Raw genomic sequence first — 22,725 nt, 5'->3', positions numbered from 1 at the left:
AACTTGGGATTTATTCTAGGTGGTTATAAAATTCTCTCTACACCTGGCTAATTGTATAGCAAGAACTGGTGTTATATTAAAAAAATCACTTACAAAATCCTGTTTAATTCTGGTAAAATATCAGTTCAACAATCTCACATACAGAGTAAAGTTGGAGAAAACAAATTCCTCTCCCAGAACCTGCAAATGACTTTCCAAAATAGGCAAAGAAAATGACAGAACTTCTCAATCGTTTAATCTGAGGAGGAAAAATAAAAACAGAATTAAGGGAACCAATTCACAACTATGAGTCTTGTTTTTTTAGTCCAGGCTGTGTCTAGAAAACTACCTTCACAAAGCGAGGATCAGAATCCCTGCAGGATTGAGTCCAGCATATGCAAGACAATATTGTATTCCCTTAGCTGCTCAGGAATTCATGGGAGAAAATTTTTGTATTCCCTGATGCAAAGGGGAATTACAAAAGAATGACATTCTCCGCATAATGCACCACAGTGGCCAATTCTAAAAAAAAAAAAAAAAAATCTCATTGATAGAGGTTAACAATTGATTAAGGACAACTAAATAAAAGCTCCTAAACAGGTGGCCCATGCAATGTAGAAATCAAAACTTAGCCACGTTAAGTGGGAAAAACAGTGTTTTACCCCTTTTGATGTGGAGAAAGGGTTTTGGACCCTGGACGAACTCAAATTAGCTTTTACTATATATATATATATATATATACATATATATTAAAAAAAGAGAATATGTTTGAAAAATATGCCACAGGGGTTAAAAGTTTCCCCAAGTGAGTTTAACTATTTCATTCACAAGGCTTTATCTAAAGCAAAGGAAAAAGGCATAAGTATTTATGTTAATCATGTTTCAATTTCTAGTACAACTTAAAAAAAGCCTATGGAGTCCATCAAATATGTACTGGAACACCTAAAGAGCAGTGGGGCAAAATTATCTTAGCAAAAAAGTCAAAGGGCCAGAAAAAAAGGTAACTTATTTAGGCTTTAAAATTTGCTCTGAGGGTCTATAATCCCAAGCTCACAGAGTGCAAGCACTAATGAATTAAAAAACCCCTTCCAATCAGAAATATGTAGTTTTCTGGGAATCTGCCATTACTGAAGGCAATTCATCCTAGAATATGCCAAAATTGCCAGACCTCTCAGTAAACTACTATGAACACATCAGAATTGAGACTGGGAACCTGCACAAAATCAGGCCAGAAAAAAAGTTAGAAACACAACTAAATAAAGCCCCTTGCTTAGTTTACCCTCAAAAAGCAAAAAGTTTTAGTTGAAAATTTCAGGAATAGGACATAGTAAGTGTTATGTTATATCAAAAAAATTAACTCAAACCCCAAAGCTATTGTTCATGCAAGCAAAGGACTGAGTGCTATAAAGGAAAAATAGACTACAGAAAGGCAGTACGGGTAACAATCTGGGTTCTGCAACACTCAATTACATCATTTATGGAAAAAAAGGTCATAGAATCTCAGGGTTGGAAGGGACCTCAGGAGGTCATCTAGTCCAACCCCCTGCTCAAAGCAGGACCAATCCCCAACTAAATCATCCCAGCCAGGGCTTTGTCAAGCCTGACCTTAAAAACCTCAAAGGAAGGAGATTCCACCACCTATCTAGGTAATGCATTCCAGTGCTTCACCACCCTCCTAGTGAAAAAGTTTTTCCTAATATCCAACCTAAACCTCCCCCACTACAACCTGAGACCATTACTCCTTGTTCTGTCATCTGCCACTACTGAGAACAGACAAGATCCATCCTCTTTGGAACCTCCTTTCAGGTAGTTGAAAGCAGCTATCAAATCCCCCTCATTCTTCTCTTCCGCAGACCAAACAATCCCAGTTCCCTCAGCCTCTCCTCATAAGTCATGTGTTCCAGTCCCCTAATCATTTTTGTTGCCCTCCGCTGGACGCTTTCCAATTTTTTCACATCCTTCTTGTAGTGTGGGGCCCAAAACTGGACACAGTACTCCAGATGAGGCCTCATCAATGTCGAATAGAGGGGAACGATCACGTCCCTCGATCTGCTGGCAATGCCCCTACTTATACACCCCAAAATGCCATTGGCCTTCTTGGCAACAAGGGCACACCGTTGACTCATATCCAACTTCTTGTCCATCATCATTAAAACCAACCACCAGTCTTTAAAATACCTGAAATCCAGTCAAAGCAAAGAGGGTGAAGTGTCAAGTGTAAACTAACCTCCACAATTTTGGCAATGAAAAAAAACCATGTAAAAATTAAGTGTGTTTAAAAAAAGGTTTTTAAGAGCTGAAGGGTTAGCTCAAGTATACCAATGTCAGAATGTTGATTTAAAGACAATGACTATGAGGAACTGTTTTTCCATTGGATTTGAATGCCAATCTTATAAAAAGAAAAGGAGGACTTGTGGCACCTTAGAGACTAACACGGCTGCTACTCTGAAACCAATCTTATAAAAAACGTTTGTGCCAATTTACCCATGGCATACACAGATGATGGTTCATTCTATCAAGACGTGGTCCAGTGTACTGGCACAATAACGTATTGGAAAAAGGAAGGAATCTTTAAAAAAAATTAAATTAGCTCTGTTGTCAGTCAGTATGCTGATACTGATCCTGTATTATTCATTGGCCTTAAAATCAACCATAAAAATGAACGTGTCAGCTTTGTTTTTTTGTACAAACTCAAGCTCCTACCTGGTGTAACAAATTCCAAAATGCTAAAAATAAAAAATGTCTGATTTGTTTCAACTAATCAAGGCAGTAAATCAACTTAATCAGGAACATAAATTAACCATTTATTTTTAAAAAAAGGTAAAAAGCCATTCACATATGAACGGGCAACATCATACGGGCAATAATAAAGCTAACACATTAGCCAAGGAAGGTATACTAAATAAAGTGCAATAAAAATTTATGTCACCTAATCCCTACTGCCAAGTGGGAATATTGACTCAAGGTCAGGCAAAAAAAGCACAAGCTCCATGTACTGATGAAGCCACTGCTCCTACTTTGCAAATGCTAATCACTTAAACAAAGGTGGTGTAACCTTTTTAAAGAATAATTCTTAACAGTAGTTAGTCCAAACCCAACTAAATAATCCAATTGTGTCAAAACTCTACTGTTACGTCCAGGATCCTATTAAATATTCCATCACAGAAAGTAATCTGGAACAAAACCACAACTATGAACGATGCTTAATTTAAAATCCAAATTTAACGTTAAAAAAGAAACAGCTGTTTTTTAAAAACAAAGATGACAAACACCATACACCTGTAGTTGCAACATCTTATCAAAAAATTATGCTACAGTCTAATCATAAAGAATAGAAAGGGCCTCCTGGTACCAAAGACACCTATGAAGCCTCAAAACAATTTGCTTATTGGCCAAAACTGTATAAAAATGTGCAAAATTATGTAAAGACCTGTAGTTCCAACCCACCAAACCTCTATTTTGGGCTCCAACATCTCAATGGGAAAACAAATATTTACTAAACTGTAACTGGTCTTTTCACCAAATTGGTGGAATGCTGCCCCCAATGACAGTGCTGTCACTACGGCATCTCTTTTGGTGAATATTTTTACCAAATGAGAACTATCCTTAAAAATTAAATCTGACAGAGGTTCTACTTTTACATAAGAACGGCCATACTGGGTCAGAACAAAGGTCCATCTAGCCCAGTTTCCTGTCTTTTGACAGTGGCCAATGCCAGGTGCCCCAGACAGAATGAAAAGAACAGGTAATCATCAAGTGATCCATTCCCTGTTGCCCATTCCCAACTTCTGGCAAACAGAGGCTAGAGACACCATCCCTGCCCATCCTGACAAATAGCCACTGATGGACTTATCCTCCATGAACTTATCTAGTTCTTTTTTGAACCCTGTTTTAGTCTTGTCCTTAACAACATCCTCTGGCAAAGAGTTCCACAGGTTGACTGTGCATTGTGTGAAAATAATAATTCCTTTTGTTTTAAACCTGCTGCCTATTCTTTGTTTAAAACCTGCTGCCTATTTAAGTAGGTAATGTTCCAAGTGTACAAAACACATTAAAAAGAAACTGCATATTCCTATCACACTAAATCTTGAAAATTAGTTTAAAAATACCAATAAAAGAAATTACCACTATGCTGCATAAAAGCTTGCTGGACAACCCACAAGGCTGAAATATTAAATTACCTTTAATTTTATGGGCCATGAGCTCAATACCTAGTCAAATGAGTGGGTATACTTTTAAACTTATGGAAGAAAAATCCACTGTACTAGCAACTCATCTTCTATATGGAAATGTGGCAGACCATAACCCTTTTCCTGCCTTAAATCCACAAGAGTACATAACAGAACTAAAACATTTTTTCCTTTGTGCAACAAACTATAGAAAATGTGCTCCTGGAGTAAACTATAACAGTATTTCTAAGAAACACCAAATAGGACAAGGAAGTATTTTACTTTAAACTATCCAAAGAAAAAAAAGGGGCCCAGGAATTCAGAGCAATTTATCTGAACTGGTACATTTAAAATTACAGACAAAAATCTCCTGTTTCCTATCAAATTAAAATAAATAGACAACTTGAAATGGATATATATCAACCAATTAAAAGTGTTTTTAAAAACAAAAATTAACTCAAAAAAAATATTTCTCCTTTGTTCATTTATTGTTTTTGCAAAAAAGAAAATTACTTTTGGGTGTTCTGCCAATGCAAAAGTAAGAATTTATGTTTACAAATAAACTAACATCCATTGGCAAAGAAGTCTTTTCTTGGCTTATGTTTCACAGTAACACAGTGTTTGAATTTGCAAAAAGAAAAGTAATACTTGTGGCACCTTAGAGACTAACCAATTTATTTGAGCATAAGTTTTCGTGAGCTACAGCTCGTTTTTATACACACAAACCATGAAAAAATGGGTGATCATCACTACAAAAGGTTTTCTCTACCCGCACCCCACTCTCCTGTTGGTAATAGCTTATCTAAAGTGATCACTCTCCTTACAATATGTATGATGATCAAGGTGTGCTATTTCCAGCACAAATCCAGGGTTTAACAAGAACGTCTGAGGAAGGGGGGCAGGGGGTAAGAAAAAACAAGGGGAAATAGGTTACCTTGCATAATGACTTAGCCACTCCCAGTCTCTATTCAAGCCTAAGTTAATTGTATCCAATTTGCAAATGAATTCCAATTCAGCAGTCTCCCGCTGGAGTCTGGTTTTGAAGTTTTTCTGTTGTAATATCACAACTTTCATGTCTGAAATCGCGTGACCAGAGAGATTGAAGTGTTCTCCGACTGGTTTATGAATGTTATAATTCTTGACATCTGATTTGTGTCCATTTATTCTTTTACGTAGAGACTGTCCAGTTTGACCAATGTACATGGCAGAGGGGCATTGCTGGCACATGATGGCATATATCACATTGGTAGATGTGCAGGTGAACGAGCCTCTGATGGTGTGGCTGATGTTATTAGGCCCTGTGATGGTGTCCCCTGAATAGCTATGTGGGCACAGTTGGCAACGGGCTTTGTTGCAAGGATAGGTTCCTGGGTTAGTGGTTATGTTGTGTACTAATCATACTAAATCCACAGAGACCTCCCTACCAACACTACAGAAAGAAGGATTCTAGGTGGACTCCTCCTGAAGGTCGAGACAGCAGACTGGACTTCTACATAGAGTGCTTCTGCCGACGTGCACGGGCTGAAATTGTGGAAAAGCAGCATTACTTGCCCCACAACCTCAGCTGTGCAGAACACAATGCTATCCACAGCCTCAGAAACAACTCTGACATCATAATCAAAAAGGCTGACAAAGGAGGGGCTGTTGTCATCATGAATAGGTCGGAATATGAACAAGAGGCTGCTAGGCAACTCTCCAACACCACTTTCTACAAGTCATTACCCTCTGATCCCACTGAGAGTTACCAAAAGGAACTACAGCATATGCTCAAGAAACTCCCTGAAAAAGCATAAGAACAAATCCGCACAGACACACCCCTGGAACCCCGACCTGGGATATTCTATCTACTACCCAAGATCCATAAACCTGGAAATCCTGGGCGCCCCATCATCCCAGGCATTGGCATCCTGACAGCAGGATTGTCTGGCTTTGTAGACTCCCTCCTCAGGCCCTACGCTACCAGCACTCCCAGCTCTCTTCGAGACACCACTGACTTCCTGAGGAAACTACAATCCATCGGTCATCTTCCTGATAACACCTTCCTGGCCACTATGGATGTAGAAGCCCTCTACACCAACATTCCACACAAAGATGGACTACAAGCCGTCAGGAACACTATCCCCGATAATGTCACGGCTAACCTGGTGGCTGAACTTTGTGACTTTGTCCTTAACCATAACTATTTTACATTTGGGGACAATGTATACCTTCAAATCAGCAGCACTGCTATGGGTACCCGAATGGCCCCCCAGTATGCCAACATTTTTATGGCTGACTTAGAACAACGCTTCCTCAGCTCTCGTCCCCTAACGCCCCTACTCTACTTGCGCTATATTGATGACATCTTCATCATCTGGACCCATGGAAAAGAAGCCCTTGAGGAATTCCACCATGATTTCAACAATTTCCATCCCACCATCAACCTCAGCCTGGTCCAGTCCACACAAGAGATCCACTTCCTGGACACTACAGTGCTAATAAACGATGGTCACATAAACACCACCCTATACCGGAAACCTACTGACCGCTATTCCTACCTACATGCCTCCAGCTTTCACCCTGACCACACCACACGATCCATTGTCTACAGCCAAGCTCTGCAATACAACCGCATTTGCTCCAACCCCTCAGACAGAGACAAACACCTACAAGATCTCTATCAAGTATTCTTACAACTACAATACCCACCTGCAGAAGTGAAGAAACAGATTGACAGAGCCAGAAGAGTTCCCAGAAATCACCTACTACAGGACAGGCCTAACAAAGAAAATAACAGAACACCACTAGCCGTCACCTTCAGCCCCCAACTAAAACCCCTCCAAAGCATTATCAAGGATCTACAACCTATCCTGAAGGATGACCCAACACACTCACAAATCTTGGGAGACAGGCCAGTCCTTGCCTACAGACAGCCCCCCAACCTGAAGCAAATACTCACCAGCAACCACATACCACACAACATAACCACTAACCCAGGAACCTATCCTTGCAACAAAGCCCGTTGCCAGCTGTGCCCACATAGCTATTCAGGGGACACCATCACAGGGCCTAATAACATCAGCCACATCATCAGAGGCTCGTTCACCTGCACATCTACCAATGTGATATATGCCATCATGTGCCAGCAATGCCCCTCTGCCATGTACATTGGTCAAACTGGACAGTCTCTACGTAAAAGAATAAATGGACACAAATCAGATGTCAAGAATTATAACATTCATAAACCAGTCGGAGAACACTTCAATCTCTCTGGTCACGCGATTTCAGACATGAAAGTTGTGATATTACAACAGAAAAACTTCAAAACCAGACTCCAGCGAGAGACTGTTGAATTGGAATTCATTTGCAAATTGGATACAATTAACTTAGGCTTGAATAGAGATTGGGAGTGGCTAAGTCATTATGCAAGGTAACCTATTTCCCCTTGTTTTTTCCTACCCACCCCCAAGACGTTCTTGTTAAACCCTGGATTTGTGCTGGAAATGGCCCACCTTAATCATCATACACATTGTAAGGAGAGTGATGACTTTAGATAAGCTACTACCAGCAGGAGAGTGGGGTGGGGGGAGAGAAAACCTTTTGTAGTGGTAAACACCCATTTTTTCATGCTTTGTGTGTATAAAAAGATCTTCTATACTTTCCACAGTATGCATCCGATGAAGTGAGCTGTAGCTCACGAAAGCTTATGCTCAAATAAATTGGTTAGTCTCTAAGGTGCCACAAGTACTCCTTTTCTTTTTTCTTGGCTTATGAGTAGAATGAGTTTTAAATACTCAATTTTTTATTCATATTAAAAAACAAATTTTAATGTAATTAAAGCTAGAAGTCTTTCTTCCTTTACTTGAGCCTGTGCCACATTACCTGCAAAAATAAAAAAACCCTTTAATTCCAGGACTAAACTCCAGAATTGTGTCAATAAAAAAACAGAAACTTTAATTACTCACACCAGAATACTAATTCAACAGAATACTAATTCAACATTAACCTCCATTAATAAAGAGATTTTACTGGCAAAAATGTTAGGGAAGACTGAATATGACAATTTTCAAAAATGGTGTTTCAATTATGCCAATAAAACAATTATCAAACTTCATAAAATTGTTCCCTAGTTAAAAGTTTGCTTAAATTCAAAAGCTAGAGGGAAGGAGATTATTCAGTGAAGACAAGAAATTTTATCCGTTATTGGTCACATTGATTTACTAGTTTTAGCATGTGCAATTGGTGAAATCAATCTTGCTGTAAAAGTAGGTACTATCATTCAGAGCAGGGCCAGGAAGGCAGGTAGAGCTTCAGAGACTCAATGCATGGATGAGACGATGGTGTCGAGAGGAGGGGTTTAGATTTATTAGGAACTGGGGAAACTTTTGGGATAGGGGAAGGATGGGCTCCACCTAACCCAAAGTGGATCCAGACTGCTGGCACTTCACATTACAAAGGTTGCAGAGCAGTTTTTAAACTAAGAGATGGGGGAAAGCCGATTGCTGCAGAGGTGCACGTGGATCGGACAGAGATTTCTCTTAGAGGAGAGTCTATTGAGAGAGATTCTCTAGGTTTTAGTCAGGAGGAGAGGATGGAAGAGGATAAAGTATGGGCCAGATCAGACGAGAAACATTCACATAAAAAATCTGACACATCAGAAAAGGGCAGACAACTAAACAGTGACAAGTTTTTAAAGTGCTTGTACACAAATGCTAGAAGTCTAAATAATAAGATGGGTGAACTAGAGTGCCTCGCGTTAAAGGAGGATATTGATATAATAGGCACCACAGAAACCTGGTGGAGTGAGGACAATCAATGGGACACAGTCATTCCGGGGTACAAAATATATCAGAAGGACAGGTCATGCGGGGACGGGGGCGGCATTACATGTGAAAAAAAAGTAGAATCAAATGAAATAAAAATCTGAAATGAATCCACATGTTCCATAGAATCTCTATGGATAGTAATTCCATACTCTAATAAGAATGTAACAGTAGGAATCTATGATCGACCACCTGACCAAGACCGTGATAGTGACGATGAAATGCTAAGGCAGATTAGAGAGGCTATCAAAATAAAGAACTCAATAATAGTGGGGGATTTAAATTATCCCCATATTGACTGGGGACATGTCACCTCAGGATGAAATACAGAGACAAAATTTCTCGATACTTTAGATGACTGCTTTTTGGAGCAGCTGGTACAGGAACCCACCAGGGGAGAGGCAACTCTCGATCTAGTCCTGAGTGGAGCATAGGATCTGGTCCAAGAGGTAACTATAATAGGACCGCTTGGAAATAGTGACCAAAATGTAACAACATTTAACATTCCTGTGGTGGGAAGAACACCTCAAAAGCCCAACCCTGTGGCATTTAATTTCAGAGAGGGGAACTATGCAAAAATGAGGAGGTTAATTAAGCAGAAATTAAAAGATACAGTGACTAGAGTGAAATCCCTGCAAGTTGCGTGGACACTTTTCAAAGACACTGTAATAGAGGCTCAACTTAAATGTATACCCCAAATTAAAAAACATAGTAAAAGAACTAAAGAAGAGCCACCGTGGCTTAACCACCATGTAAAAGAAGCAATGAGAGATAAAAAGGCATCTTTTAAAAAGTGGAAGTCAAATCCTAGTGAGGTAAATAGAAAGGAGCATAAACACTGCCAAATTAAATGTAAAAATGTAATAAGAAAAGCCAAAAAGGAGTTTGAAGAACAGCTAGCCAAAAACTCAAAAGGTAATAAAATGTTTTTTAAGTACTTCAGAAGCAGGAAGCCTGCTAAACAACCAGTGGGGCCCTTGGACGATCGAGATACAAAAGGAGCACTTAAGGACGATAAAGTCATTGCAGAGAAACTAAATGAATTCTTTGCTTCAGTCTTCACGGCTGAGGATGTTAGGGAGATTCCCAAACCTGAGCCATCTTTTGTAGGTGACAAATCTGAGGAATTGTCACAGACTGAAGTGTCACTAGAGGTGGTTTTGAAATTAATTGAGAAACTTAACAGTAACAAGTCTCCAGAACCAGATGGCATTCGCCCAAGAGTTCTGAAAGAACTCAAATGTGAAATTGCGGAACTATTAACTATGGTTTGTAACCTGTCCTTTAAATCAGCTACTGTACCCAATGACTGGAAGATAGCTAATGTAACACCAATATTTAAGAAGGGTTCTAGAGGTGATCCTGGCAATTACAGACCGGTAAGTCTAGCATTAATACCATGCAAATTAGTCAAAACAGTAGTAAAGAATAAAATTGTCAGACACATAGAAGAACATAAATTGTTGGGCAAAAGTCAACGTGGTTTCTGTCAAAGGAGATCACGTCTTACCAATTTATTAGAGTGCTTTAAGGGGGTCAACAAACATGTGGACAAGAGGGATCCAATGGACATAGCATACTTAGATTTCCAGAAAACCTTTGACAAGGTCCCTCACCAAAGGCTCTTACATAAATTAAGTTGTCATGGGATAAGAGGGACTGAGAATTGTTTAAAAGACAGGGAACAAAGGGTAGGAATAAACGGGGGTAAATTTTCAGAATGGAGAGGGGTAACTAGTGGTGACCCCAAGGCTCAGTCCTATGACTAATCCTATTCAATTTATTCATAAACGATCTGGAGAAAGGGGTAAACAGTGAGGTTGCAAAGTTTGCAGACAATACTAAACTGCTCAAGATAGTTAAGACTAAAGCAGACTGTGAAGAACTTCAAAAAGATTTCAATAAACTAAGTGATTGGGCAACAAAATGGCAAATGAAATTTAATGTGGATAAATGTAAAGCAATGCACATTGGAAAAAATAACCCCAACTATATATACACAATATGATGGGGGCTAATTTAGCTACAGCTAATCAGGAGAAAGATCTTGGAGTCATCATGGATAGTTCTCTGAAGACATCCAGGCAGTGTGCAGTGGCAGTCAAAAAAGCAAACAGGATGTTAGGAAACATTAAAAAAGGATAGAGAATAAGATGGAGAAAATCTTTTTGCCCTTATATAAATCCATGGTACACCCACATCTTGAATACTGGTATTTTCCACTGAATGCATCCGATGAAGTGAGCTGTAGCTCACGAAAGCTTATGCTCAAATAAATTTGTTAGTCTCTAAGGTGCCACAAGTACCCCTTTTCTTTTTGCATACAGTACAGTGGTCCCCTCATCTCAAAAAAGAAATATATACTGGCATTAGAAAAGGTTCAGAAGAGGGCAACTAAAATGATTAGGGGTTTGGAACGGGTCCAATATGAGGAGAGATTAAAGAGGCTAGGACTTTTCAGCTTGGAAAAGAGGAGACTAAGGGGGGTATATAAAATCATGAGTGGTGTGGAGAAAGTGAATAAGGAAAAGTTATTTACTTGTTCCCATAATATAAGAACTAGGGGCCACCAAATGAAATTAATGGGTAGCAGGATTTAAAATAAATAAAAGGAAGTTCTTCTTCACTCAGCGCACAGTCAACCTGGGGTACTCCTTGCCTAAGGAGGTTGTGAAGGCTAGGACTATAACAGGGTTTAAAAGAGAACTGGATAAATTCATGGAGGTGATCCTCCCAGCCTTGGGGGTACGTGGCTTCTCCTCCTTTGGGGGTGATTTCTCATCGCTCATTGCCAGGGGAGCATAACAGTTCTCCATCACCATGGTAGGTGGGTTGGGTATAGGAATGGAGCACGGCCTGCTGCCAGAAGGAACCAGCAGCCAGTGTCCTCCCTGTGACAGAGCTATATCCTCCTCCCCCGGGGGTGTGACAGCAGTCCTCACTAGCTGGGTAGTCTCCTTAGCACATAACATAAGAACTACAGGCCACCAAATGAAATTAATGGGCAGCAGGTTTAAAACAAATAAACACAGTGCACAGTCAACCTGTGGAACTTCTTGCCTCAGGAGGTTTTGAAAGCTAGGACTATAACATGTCTCGATTATAGCACTTGATTACAGACCTAAAAGTCGCAATTCTTCAACAAAAAAGCTTCAAAAACAGACTCCAACGAGACACTGCTGAATTGGAATTAATTTGCAAACTGGACACCATTAAATTAGGCTTGAATAAAGACTGGGATGTGTCATTACACAAAGTAAAACTATTTCCCCATGTTTATTTTCCCCCCCGTACTGTTCCTCACACATTCTTGTCAACTGCTGGAAATGGCCCACCTTGATTATCACTACAAAAGGTGTTTTTTTTTTCTCTCCTGCTGGTAATAGCTCACCTTACCTGATCACTCTAGTTACAGTGTATATGGTAACACCCATTGTTTCATGTTCTCTGTGAATATAAAATCTCCCCACTGTATTTTCCACTGCATGCATCCGATGAAGTGAGCTGTAGCTGACAAAAGCTTATGCTCAAATAAATTGGTTAGTCTCTAAGTTGCCACAAAGTACTCCTTTTCTTTTTATTAAACATTGGATGTTCCAGATCTCTCCAGTGACTATATCTATGGAGAACAAGGAGTCACATCACAAGCAGTGCAACCTCCTATTATTGTATTTGCTCTGGTAAAGAGAGCACTTTATTTTAGATGCATTAGGCAGCCAGCCTGTAATAAGTTATATAGGTATTATTTACCAGCAGCAGGATGTGTATCTTACCCAAGCCACAAGGATTTGTGTAGCTCTATGATGCTCTGTTTTCTTGCCTAAAATAATATTTAAAAATTCTGAAGAATAAGACTTTCTGGTTTAGCACCACACCATAATAGATCATATGGTAAGTCAAGTTTCCATAACATTTTACAGAATAGGCTCTGATTTTGTAAACGTGCATAACTTTTCCCAGGTGAACAATCCCGCTGGAGTTAATGGAACTGCTCACGTGAGTAAAGTTACACACATGTTTAAGTGTTTACAGAATTGGAGTCATAGATTGTGATATGAAGTAGGGACTAGACTTTGAAAGACTTTTATTCCATTATTAGCCATGTGTAAATCACTCACTGACTAGAAAGGAGAGATGAGGGAGCATGTAGTGGCCACAACAATACTTCTGATTCCTCATGAATGATACTGAGTGACAGATTATCCAAAGGAATATAAGTCTGCTAAATATGAAAGAAAAAGGCAGATCAAACCTAAGGTTGTGCTACTAAAATTCCTATTTATTCTCTCAGTGTGCAAGAGTCAATCTGCTGTTCTAAAGCAAAAAAAATAAAATAAAAAAAATCCTGCATTTTGCATATAGAAAATAAAGCCAAGTTAAAAGAACAATTCTGTCCATAAAAAGGCCTTTGAGTCAGGTAACTTAAATCCAACAACAAATAAAAACATGTTAAGCGTATGGGGAAAATGATTTGTAACCTATAGAAAATTCAGTATACAGTAAGACTAGCAAATCCTGCAAACTGACTGCTTGCCTGGAAGGGATGGCCTGGCAGCCTGCTTTGCAGAAAAACAGCAGGCAGGTCTGAAAAGGGAGTTATCTTACTGCAGCAGATGTAGCTAACAGGCTTCATTATAGCTATGTCACTGTATAATATCTGCTACTGCAGCTGAAGCTGACCTTTTGCAGATGACATCTTATTAGGAACACAAACATAGGAATTGGCATGACTGATGAGATCAATGATCCAGCTTGCCTAACAGCCACTAGGATCAGATGCTTTTTTATTTGCAATACATCTGCAATGAGAAAGTTCTTCCAACTCAGTCAGTTAGAGCTTAGCTTATAGACTCAGACTTTAAGGCCAGAAGGGACCATCATGATCATCTAGTCTAGCCTCCTGCCCATTGCAGGACACAGAACCTCACTCACCCACTCCTGAAATAGACCCCTAACCTCTGGCTGAGTTACTGAAGTCCTCAAATCATGATTTAAAGACTTGAGGTTACAGAGAATGCACCACTTACATTTATGCCATGACATAGGAGTATTTACATCCCTTCTAGGAAAAAAAGGGGCCCTACCTGGTGCCGAAGTAAGGTTCAGTGGTAGGTGTAACAAAGTGGGGCTTTTCTGTAATATTTTTATGGAGCTGGTGTGTGCCTCAGTTGCCCTGTCCTTTGCACTGCTACCCCTCAGGGCGGAAAAAGGGTTTAAGTTTGCTCTCAGAGCAGCGCAGGACATGAGGTGTGGGTGTTGCTTTGTTGTCTGAGCTGTAATGAAACTGATCCAGATCAACAGAGGGCCCAGAGGGACAACGAAAAGCCCCAATGACTCAACACTGGGAAGCTCCAGCAGACAGGGTTGTGAACGTAGCATGGCTTTGCCTGGAAACAAAAAATAGGGAGGTGACCAGCAGGGGATAAAGTGTGGGCTTCTGGAAGAAGCTGACTGCTCTCACCTGGAACTGACGAAGAGGTCAGGGAAAGGCATACCTTGAGATGGAATCCACTACAGCTTGGCTGGGGTCTGTGCTGGTTTGGCCAGATGGACTATGTTTTAACCTTCATTTCTTTATGCTAAGTTAAGGACATCCAGTGCTGTGTTCCAGTTGACTAATAAAGCCTACTCTGTTTTTAAAATACTGCTTGTTGTCACTGAAAATACTTGTCGAGGTGCGTTAATCCTTGCAGAGCGTACAAGCGTCTGACAAGGAGTCACACTCAGCATGGACCCCCACCCCAGAGCAGGAAGCAGGAGACTTGATGCTTCAGATCGTTCAGGGCTCTCAGATGTATACCATCCAATCCTGTCGATTTACAGCTCTTTAACACATCAGTTTATTCCAGTACCTCCTCAGTACCTCCTGTACGTTGGAAGAGTTTTCCTCTTGAAACTACATTCATTAATTTCCCAGTCTTTAGACTGGGAGTGGTTGGGGCATTACAAAACCTAAACCTAATTTCCTCAATACTAATTTCCCCCTACTGTTACTCACACCTTGTCAACTGTCTGAAATGGGCCACTCTCATTACCACTTCAAAAGTTATTTTTCCTCCCTTGGTATCCTGCTGTTAATTGAATTGTCTCATTAGACTGACCTTACACTTGGCAAGGCAACTCACATCTTTTCATGTATTTATACCTGCTCCTGTATTTTCCACTCCATGCATCTGATGAAGTGGTTTCTAGCCCACGAAAGCTTATGCCCAAATAAATGTGTTAGTCTCTAAAGTGCCACAAGGACTCCTCGTTGGTTTTGCTGATACAGACTAACATGACTACCCCTCTGAAACTTGACACTTACAGTTCGGGAGGGATTTTTTTTTTCCAAAACAGCTTTCTTATTAGTGAACGTGGTGCCTGCATGGTAGGGCACCAAAGGAGACATGTCACCTGCATGTGTACCTGGGAGATTGCTTTAAATGCTGCTGTCTTGCCCAGTTTTTCCCCTCCTTTGGTCACTGATTCTGCAGACTGCTTTGCTGTTTTGGCAGCTTCTTCCACACCTTCTTTTATCTTCCGACCAATATCACTCTTACTTACTTCATCCAAACTCTGCAATAACATGGAAGGAAAATGGTGTGAGAAACATTGATCACCACCTGGATTTGGAAGAGATTCCTCTTTTTGGCCTTTAGAGACTTCCCAAGTGATCACCAGGGAAATCAGCATGTTAGTGGCATGGTCAAGGTCTGTAGGACCAAGAGTTGATTTTTCTTAAGCAGTTACAGGTCACAGGGAACCTGACTTTTCTGCTGCAGCATTAGCAGTGACCCAGGAGCTGTGCTGTGATCATCAGCGATGAAGATATTTTTGGACAGCTATAGAACTATACATGTTGGACTAGCAATTATTTATACACCATGAATGTCACTTAACAGCAACCTCTCGGTTCCAGCAAAAAGTTGTTATTATCCAAAAATTGCCAATAAGTGGAAGGCAGGTTTGCGGGGCTTCAGCCAGGGAAAGAAGCTTTGGGACACAGCAAGCCCAGGGCCCCTGGTGCCAGGGCAGGACACCCCCTGGACAGCATAGGGAGAGGTACTGTGCAGCCCTGGAGCCCTGCTACCTGTGGAAAACCCCAGCTTCCAGGCCACAGGTCCTCCCTCCCATCCACTGCCCTGCCTGCAGCCTCCCCTCCCACTCCACAGCACCAGGACTCCTGCATTGCCCTGAGGCCACTACACGCTGCTGCCAACATATTGGCTTTTCTATTTGCTGCGCCACCTGGCAGTTAAAATACTCTAGACCCTTCCTTTGAAATACCCGCATCCTTGTTAATTCTCTAAGAGATAAAAGGAGTACTTGCCACTGAATGCATCCGATGAAGTGAGCTGTAGTTCACGAAAGCTTATGCTCAAATAAATTGGTTAGTCTCTAAGGTGCCACTAGTACTCCTTTTCTTTTTGCGAATACAGACTCACACAGCTGCTACTCTGAAACCTGTCTCTAAGAGATAGAAGGAAATGCAGTCCAGGCCAGGGCAGCTCTGGGGGACAGAGCTCTGAGCACTAATTTTTGATCCACCAGGAAAGAAGTTCCAAATACTCTTTCTTCCACTCCAACAAAAAAAGCTTTACACACACCAGAGAGTGCCTGGGGGGTGGGGTGCTACACACACAGGCTGTGGCAGGCCGGAGGTTAAAACATCTCCACAAATAGTTGATCACCATTTCACTCTGAACCAGCACAGCTAGCTTAGCAGGTGCTCTTTGCAGGGATGTCAGAGACTTCCCTGGCAGTGGGCAGCTGATTCTGGGGTGGGTAGGAAGACAAACCCAGATAGAAGGGGTTGCCAGGTGGACAGTACCACCAGGTGTTTTCCCCATCAGCCAGTCCTATTCCCCTGCCCCTCAGTCAGCACTCCTCCCCTTCCTCTCTGCACCCTGGTTGCCAGGAGGGAATGGGTAGGAGTGCACAGACCAGGCACCCCTGGCCCAGCAGCAATGGCAGCACAGGCTCCTGCCTCCCCACATCCTTTCTGGGCCAGGCTGCTGGAGGCTCATTTCAGCTCTGCCAGCCCTTGGACGCTGGTGCCAGCGGCAGGGACCACCTTCACCACAGTTAGCACCATACGCCCAGGGACTCAACCATGAACAGCACCTCCCCACCTAAATGGCGCCCTCAGCCTTCTTTCCCTGCCCTCCCTGCTTGAGGCTTCCCACAGCACCAAGAGGAGCTGCCACTTATCCAACAGGAGGGCCCAGCAGGTAAAACAGGACCCAGGTGGGAGTAACACCTCCTCCAGAAACCCTGCTTCCTCCACACCACTCTGTACCCTTCCTCCCTGTTGGCTCAAAGCTTCCTGCCGGTCTACGGTACTGAGAGCAGATGCCTTCCATTCCGGTAGGATGGGGACCCAGGTGCCGGTCACGCGAGATGTGCAGCCAGACATGTGCACAGCTTAAGCAGAACATTGCTCCTAGCCATGTTCCCAAATGGGCTCTTCCACTTTGATGCTGGTATCTGAGTTGCCTATGCCCCAATGGAGGAGACAAAGCCTTGAGGCATTTTCTCTTCTGCAGCTATCAGATAGTCAGACCCCCATGTACACACTCATCTACCCTGCAGCAAGGAAGAAACATGGGGTGCTGATACTGCCTGCACATCTGCCATCACACTAGTCACACCAAAAAATTCTCCAGCAGTTGCCACTGCAGGTCTCTTTAGTGGCCCTGGCCTGTAAGGGCAACAACAGTGACCCTCCTTCAACTAGAAGAAAGAGATAAAGGACATTAATTCAATACAAAGTGCAAACCACAAGTAAACTGATGGATTTTTGCAAGGTTATACTGTACCTCTTTGACTGATCCTGTTATTTCTCCAAGCTTCTTTTTAATCACTTCAGAGGTCTTAACCGTTTCAGATTCAATGGTTTTCTGCAGCACAAACAAAAATTTTATGTTAAAAGGAATCACTGCATCGATCAGAATTATAACCACATGAGGATTTTATAGCACTGCATCAATAGTCCAGCATATAGCACTCTCTTGGTGACATACTACTGTAGGACAGAAGAACAGCCGCAGTTAAACTCTGTCCTCAATAGGATACATGGATTCTTCTAACTATATGAAGTGAAAGGAACAGAAATGGGGATCAGTCACATGGAAAGTCAGAATACAATGTTCTATTTTTAGATGTTTAAAATTTGTGCCCAAATCAATGCAATGTAAACCAACAGCTGCCTTAAATATGAAAGAGATAATGATTCAGGGAGGGAATGATGGAGGCCAGGGAAACCATGCAGAACCTCAGTTTCTTGAGATAATTGTTGAAGCAACACAGGTCCAGGATGGATCCAAGACCATCTTTGGCTTTCGGGATTAGGAACCATCGGGAGTAAAACCCCTTCCCTCTTAGGTTCTGAGGCATCTCGTACACTGCCCCTACCTGCAGGGGGGCTAGCACATCTTGGACTAGAAGCTGCTCATGAGAAGGGTCCCTGAAGATGGAGGGGGGTGGGAAGAGGGATGGAAGAAAACTGAAGGGTGTAACTTTCCTCCACCATACTCAGCACCCAGCGATCCAAGGTTATGAGGGACCACAGCAGGCTGAAGTGGGCGAGTCGGTCTGAAAATGAAATGTGGGAACTGATAATGGCCTTGGGCATATCTTAAAAAGTTCTCTTTGGGCCTTCCAGGTATGTGAGAGATCCTGGTGGTGCAGTTGAGGTGGAGGGGAGCAGCTGTCTACGTTTGTAATCTCTGCTCCGTTTCTTGAACAGGTCCTGTTGAGGCAGTGGAGCCGAGAAGCAGGCTGGTTGCTGCAGCCTGAAATGCTTCCTTCGATGGTGAGTAGAGGCCCAGGGATCTGGGGTTGCCCTGGAGTCCTTCACACCATGGAGCTTTGTGTCTGTTTGCTCCGAGAAGAGGGAGGTATCCTTGAACAGGAGATCCTGGATTGACTGTTGGACCTCAGGAGGAAACCCCGAGGGCTGAAGCCAGGAGCATCGCCTCATGACCACTGCAGAAATCATTGTTCTAGCCGCCGCATCAGTTCTGTCCAGGGCTGCTTACAGCAGGGGTCTCAAACACGTGGCCCGCAGAGTTATTTCCTGCGGCCCACCATATGCGCTGACTAGCCAAGCTCCCCTCATCCCCCGCACCGGGAGCATGCCACGTTCCCACTCCTCCACCTACCTCTCAGCGCTGCCCGCTGCCAAACAGCTGTTTGGTGGTGCTTAGGACTTTCCAGGAGGGAGGGGGAGGAGTGGGGATGCAGCGCACTCAGGGGAGAAGGCGGAGCCGGGGATTTGGGGAAAGGGTTGGAATGGGGGCGGGGCCAGGGGCAGAGCAAGGGGCTTTAACCAAAGTAAATCTAAAGTAAATGCGTGTTTGTCATTTGAGTGAGGTGCATTACTGAGTGTTTATATTTTATTAAAACCTTCTTCACATTACAGTTTTAAAAAAGTTAATATATTAACTTTTAATAGCATACTATATTACTCTTCATTTTTTTACTATACTTTTGTATCGTATGAAAAAGTTTCAGTGATGCGGCCCTCGGGCCAACATACGAGTCCTCATGTGGCTGTGGTGATTTGAGTTTGAGGTCCGACTCCTGGCTTAGAGTGAGGCCCTGGCTATCGTTTTCCCTTCCTCTATCAAGGCAGAAAACTCTTTCCTGAAGCAGCAAGTCTTTAAACTTTGCCATGGAGTCCCAAATATTGTAATCATACCTCCCAGCAAGGCTCGTTGGTTGGAAATACAAAGTTATAACCCTCCCGTTGAATAAATTTTTCTTCCGCAAAAGGTCTAGCTTTTTCAAGTCCTTTTGCTTGGGGGTAGTGCCTGCCTGGCCCTCTCATTGGGGGATCCGAGAGGAGGGTGACCACAAGGGACCCGGGAGGAGGATGAGAGCACAGATATTCATATCCCTTGGCAGGCACAAAGTACTTCTCGGCCTTCTTTGAAGTGTGAGGGAAAGAATATGGGGTCTGACATAGTGACCTGACTGGACCAATAACGGCCTTGAGGGACAGAGCCATCTTTGACTGGGCTGCCACAGCCAAATCATCAATGAGAGTAGGCGAGGACTTCTTAAGTACCTCCAGACCCAGGTTAGCAGCCACCATTTTTAGAAGCTCCTGGTGGACTCTAAAGTCATCCTTTAGACCAAACCACTTGGTCCCAAGACGGTTTCATCTGCGGGGGAGGAGGAGGAGGAGGAAGAGGCCTGAACAGGTGGGGGGCCTTCCTCTTTTTCAGCCCCGATTACATACCCCTGGGTCAAGTCTTGCGTGTCGGTACCAGGCTTAGTACCTGTACTTGAGTTGGGTGCTGGATGGTGCGGTGGAGGAGCACTCCCCTCAAACACTACCGAGAGGAATGACTGGACACGATCCCAGTACTGGGGGAAAGCCCCACTGATTCCAGTACGGTCACTGGACCTGCATCAGCCGCTCTCATCCAGGCCAGGTGTCTGCAGGGGAGCCCACACCAAGATCCAGAGGGATGTAGGACGGGTAGTGGCGGGAGCTCTTAGACTGAGTGTAGGGCTCCACCTCTGACTCCGAGGAAGAGTCCTTCTGAGGAGACCATGGTGGGGGCAGTACCCCACACTTCCGCCAGTCAGTGCCTAGGGTCAAGAAATTGGTGCCAGATAAGGGAAGTCCTCGTCAATGACAGGGGAGCCATGTTGCCTCTGCTTGGTACCAAAGACCCTGGTGCCGAGTATAAGCCCATACTCCCTTCTGCTCGGCATACTCATTGGAGCAGATAGCTGACCCATCGGGGTCGGCGGTACCAGAAGTGTCAGTAAGTCCGTGGCCACTGCAAAGGTGGAAAGCACTGCAATCCCGCTGGTGCGATGACGACTCCCCAGCATCGATGGCTGGTCCCGCACTGGACTCAACTGCGCCCGTGACCAGGGTGGAGTCGACAGTGCCGCTATCACACCGGGGGTATCCACGGCACCCCTCTTGTTTGTCCTTCTTTGGTATTGGGGAACGTCCCTCCTTGGATTGTTGCTTATGTTTCTTTCTCGGTACTGGAGATGGAGAACGGGACTGAGAAACACACAGTGCCAAAGGCTTGCTTTGCTTCGCAGCGAAGCTGAGATGCTCGGTGCTGAGTAAAACCAGCTTGATTCCAACACCAGTCTAAATGCGGCTTCCATTAGGATTGACCTTAGTCTAGCCTCCCAGTCCTTTGTATGAGGCTTCAAGTCCCAACAGATCTGGCAATACTCTTGTACATGAGCCTGTCCTAGATGCTTCAGACAACTGGAGTGTGGGTTGCTTGCCTCAGGAGGCACAGGGCTTGAACCGAGAGACCAGGATATGCCCAGACCCAGGAGCGAAGGAAGGAAGACAGAGGGTCTAACTATATACATTAATACTATCTACACTATATACACTACTACTAAAACTAAGACTAAATATAACTAAACTAGAGAGTAACCACTGAATAAATGCCTTGCCGAAGCAAAAGGAGCTGTTCCAGCAACTGTCACAAGCGGTAAGAAGGAACTGAGAAGGTGCGGGACCACCGGCAAATTAGTGCGCCGCACCAGAGAGCGCTAGAGCCGACCCACTCAATAATACCATTGCAGGAAAAGTTTCCAGAGATGGTGCACACAGTGCACGCACACACCTAGTGTGGAATGCACATGAGCAATCACTCAAAGAAGAACTTGGATTTCCAGATAAAGATGTTTAGTTGCTGAAGATCGAGAATGGGGCAGAGCCCTCCACCCTTCTTCAGGATGAGGAAATATGCGGAGTACAAGCCTCTCCTCTGGTAGAGGTGCCATGCACTATATGATGCCCTTTGCAAGAAGAGCATCTGCCTCTTGCTGGAGAAGGCACTGATGGGAAGGGCCTCATGGAGGTGTCCAGCCCGGGGGGGGGGGTGGGGGGGCAATTGGGGAAAAGAAAGAAATTCTATGGCATAACCGTGATGGATAATCTCCAGGACTCAATGGTCCATGGTGATCTTGCCCCAATTGTGGGCGAACAGGGCAAGATGGCCCATAAAGATGACATGGGGCACTGTGGGTGGCAATAGGAAGGGTTCACAGTTCTCGAGCAACACGTCAAAACTGTTTAGGCTGTTGGTGGGCAAGGGACGAGGAAGTGGCTGTGCGTCACTGCCAGCAGGACCAGAGGCACTTGCATGGAGGTTTCTGGTGCTGCTGGTAGTAGGCTGGGTAGGGCACATTTGGCCGAGGGCAGAACTGCTGGAGCTCCTGCTTGCGACACAGGGCTGGGGGCTGAACAATGGCATCATTAATGGGGAGCGGCACCCTTGATGGTCCCTGAGGCTGGAGGATGTCCAGGAGCTGGTGTTGCTGATCCTGAACCTCCTCCAGCAGTATGTCATGGTCTGCTGCCACCCTCCGTAACATGTCTTGGTATTGCTTGTGATCATCAGGGTGAGATAGGGAAGGAGCGATGAGCACCTTGTCCGGCGACGAGGAACTGGCTCTACATCTGCCTCTTCCTCAGAGCCCAACAGTGAAGGAGCCTGGGCCGAGCGGTATGAGGCTTGGGAGGGTGGGTATCACTGGCGATATGGGTCCCAGAATGCCTAGTGTGGCTAAGGGGTCGGGACCTGGGGGTGCGGTGGGCCCCAGAGGTACCGGAACCAAACCATCGCTGCCGGGCCATAAGCCAGAGGATAAGCCAGGGATGCAAGTCCGAGCTCTGCCTGGACAAAAGGGAGAAGGAGGGCTCCAGCTCAGAAAAGTCTTCCTAGTCTGAAGATGGCTTGGGTAGTGATGGAACCAACAGAGTGGGCCAGCCACAGTGCAGAGTCAACAGGCGGAGG

General features: G+C 43.7%; 1 protein-coding gene across 3 annotated transcripts in view; it reads right to left on the bottom strand.

Annotated features, from left to right (window-relative positions):
* TIMM44 (translocase of inner mitochondrial membrane 44) overlaps nt 1-22,725 on the bottom strand; it is a 71,146-nt gene that overhangs the window by 40,520 nt on the left and 7,901 nt on the right. For all 3 annotated transcript variants that reach the window (XM_037885602.2, XM_037885603.2, XM_043536118.1), the window contains 2 exons: nt 17,752-17,832; nt 15,359-15,508 (listed from right to left, as the gene is read on the bottom strand). In XM_037885602.2, coding sequence (XP_037741530.1) covers nt 15,359-15,508; nt 17,752-17,832 — 231 coding nt within the window. The remainder of the gene's footprint in view (nt 1-15,358; nt 15,509-17,751; nt 17,833-22,725) is intronic.

Source organism: Chelonia mydas, chromosome 25 (genome assembly GCF_015237465.2).
Source record: "Chelonia mydas isolate rCheMyd1 chromosome 25, rCheMyd1.pri.v2, whole genome shotgun sequence".
Lineage (NCBI taxonomy): Eukaryota > Metazoa > Chordata > Testudines > Cheloniidae > Chelonia > Chelonia mydas.
This window is presented reverse-complemented; position numbering and strand designations above follow the sequence as displayed.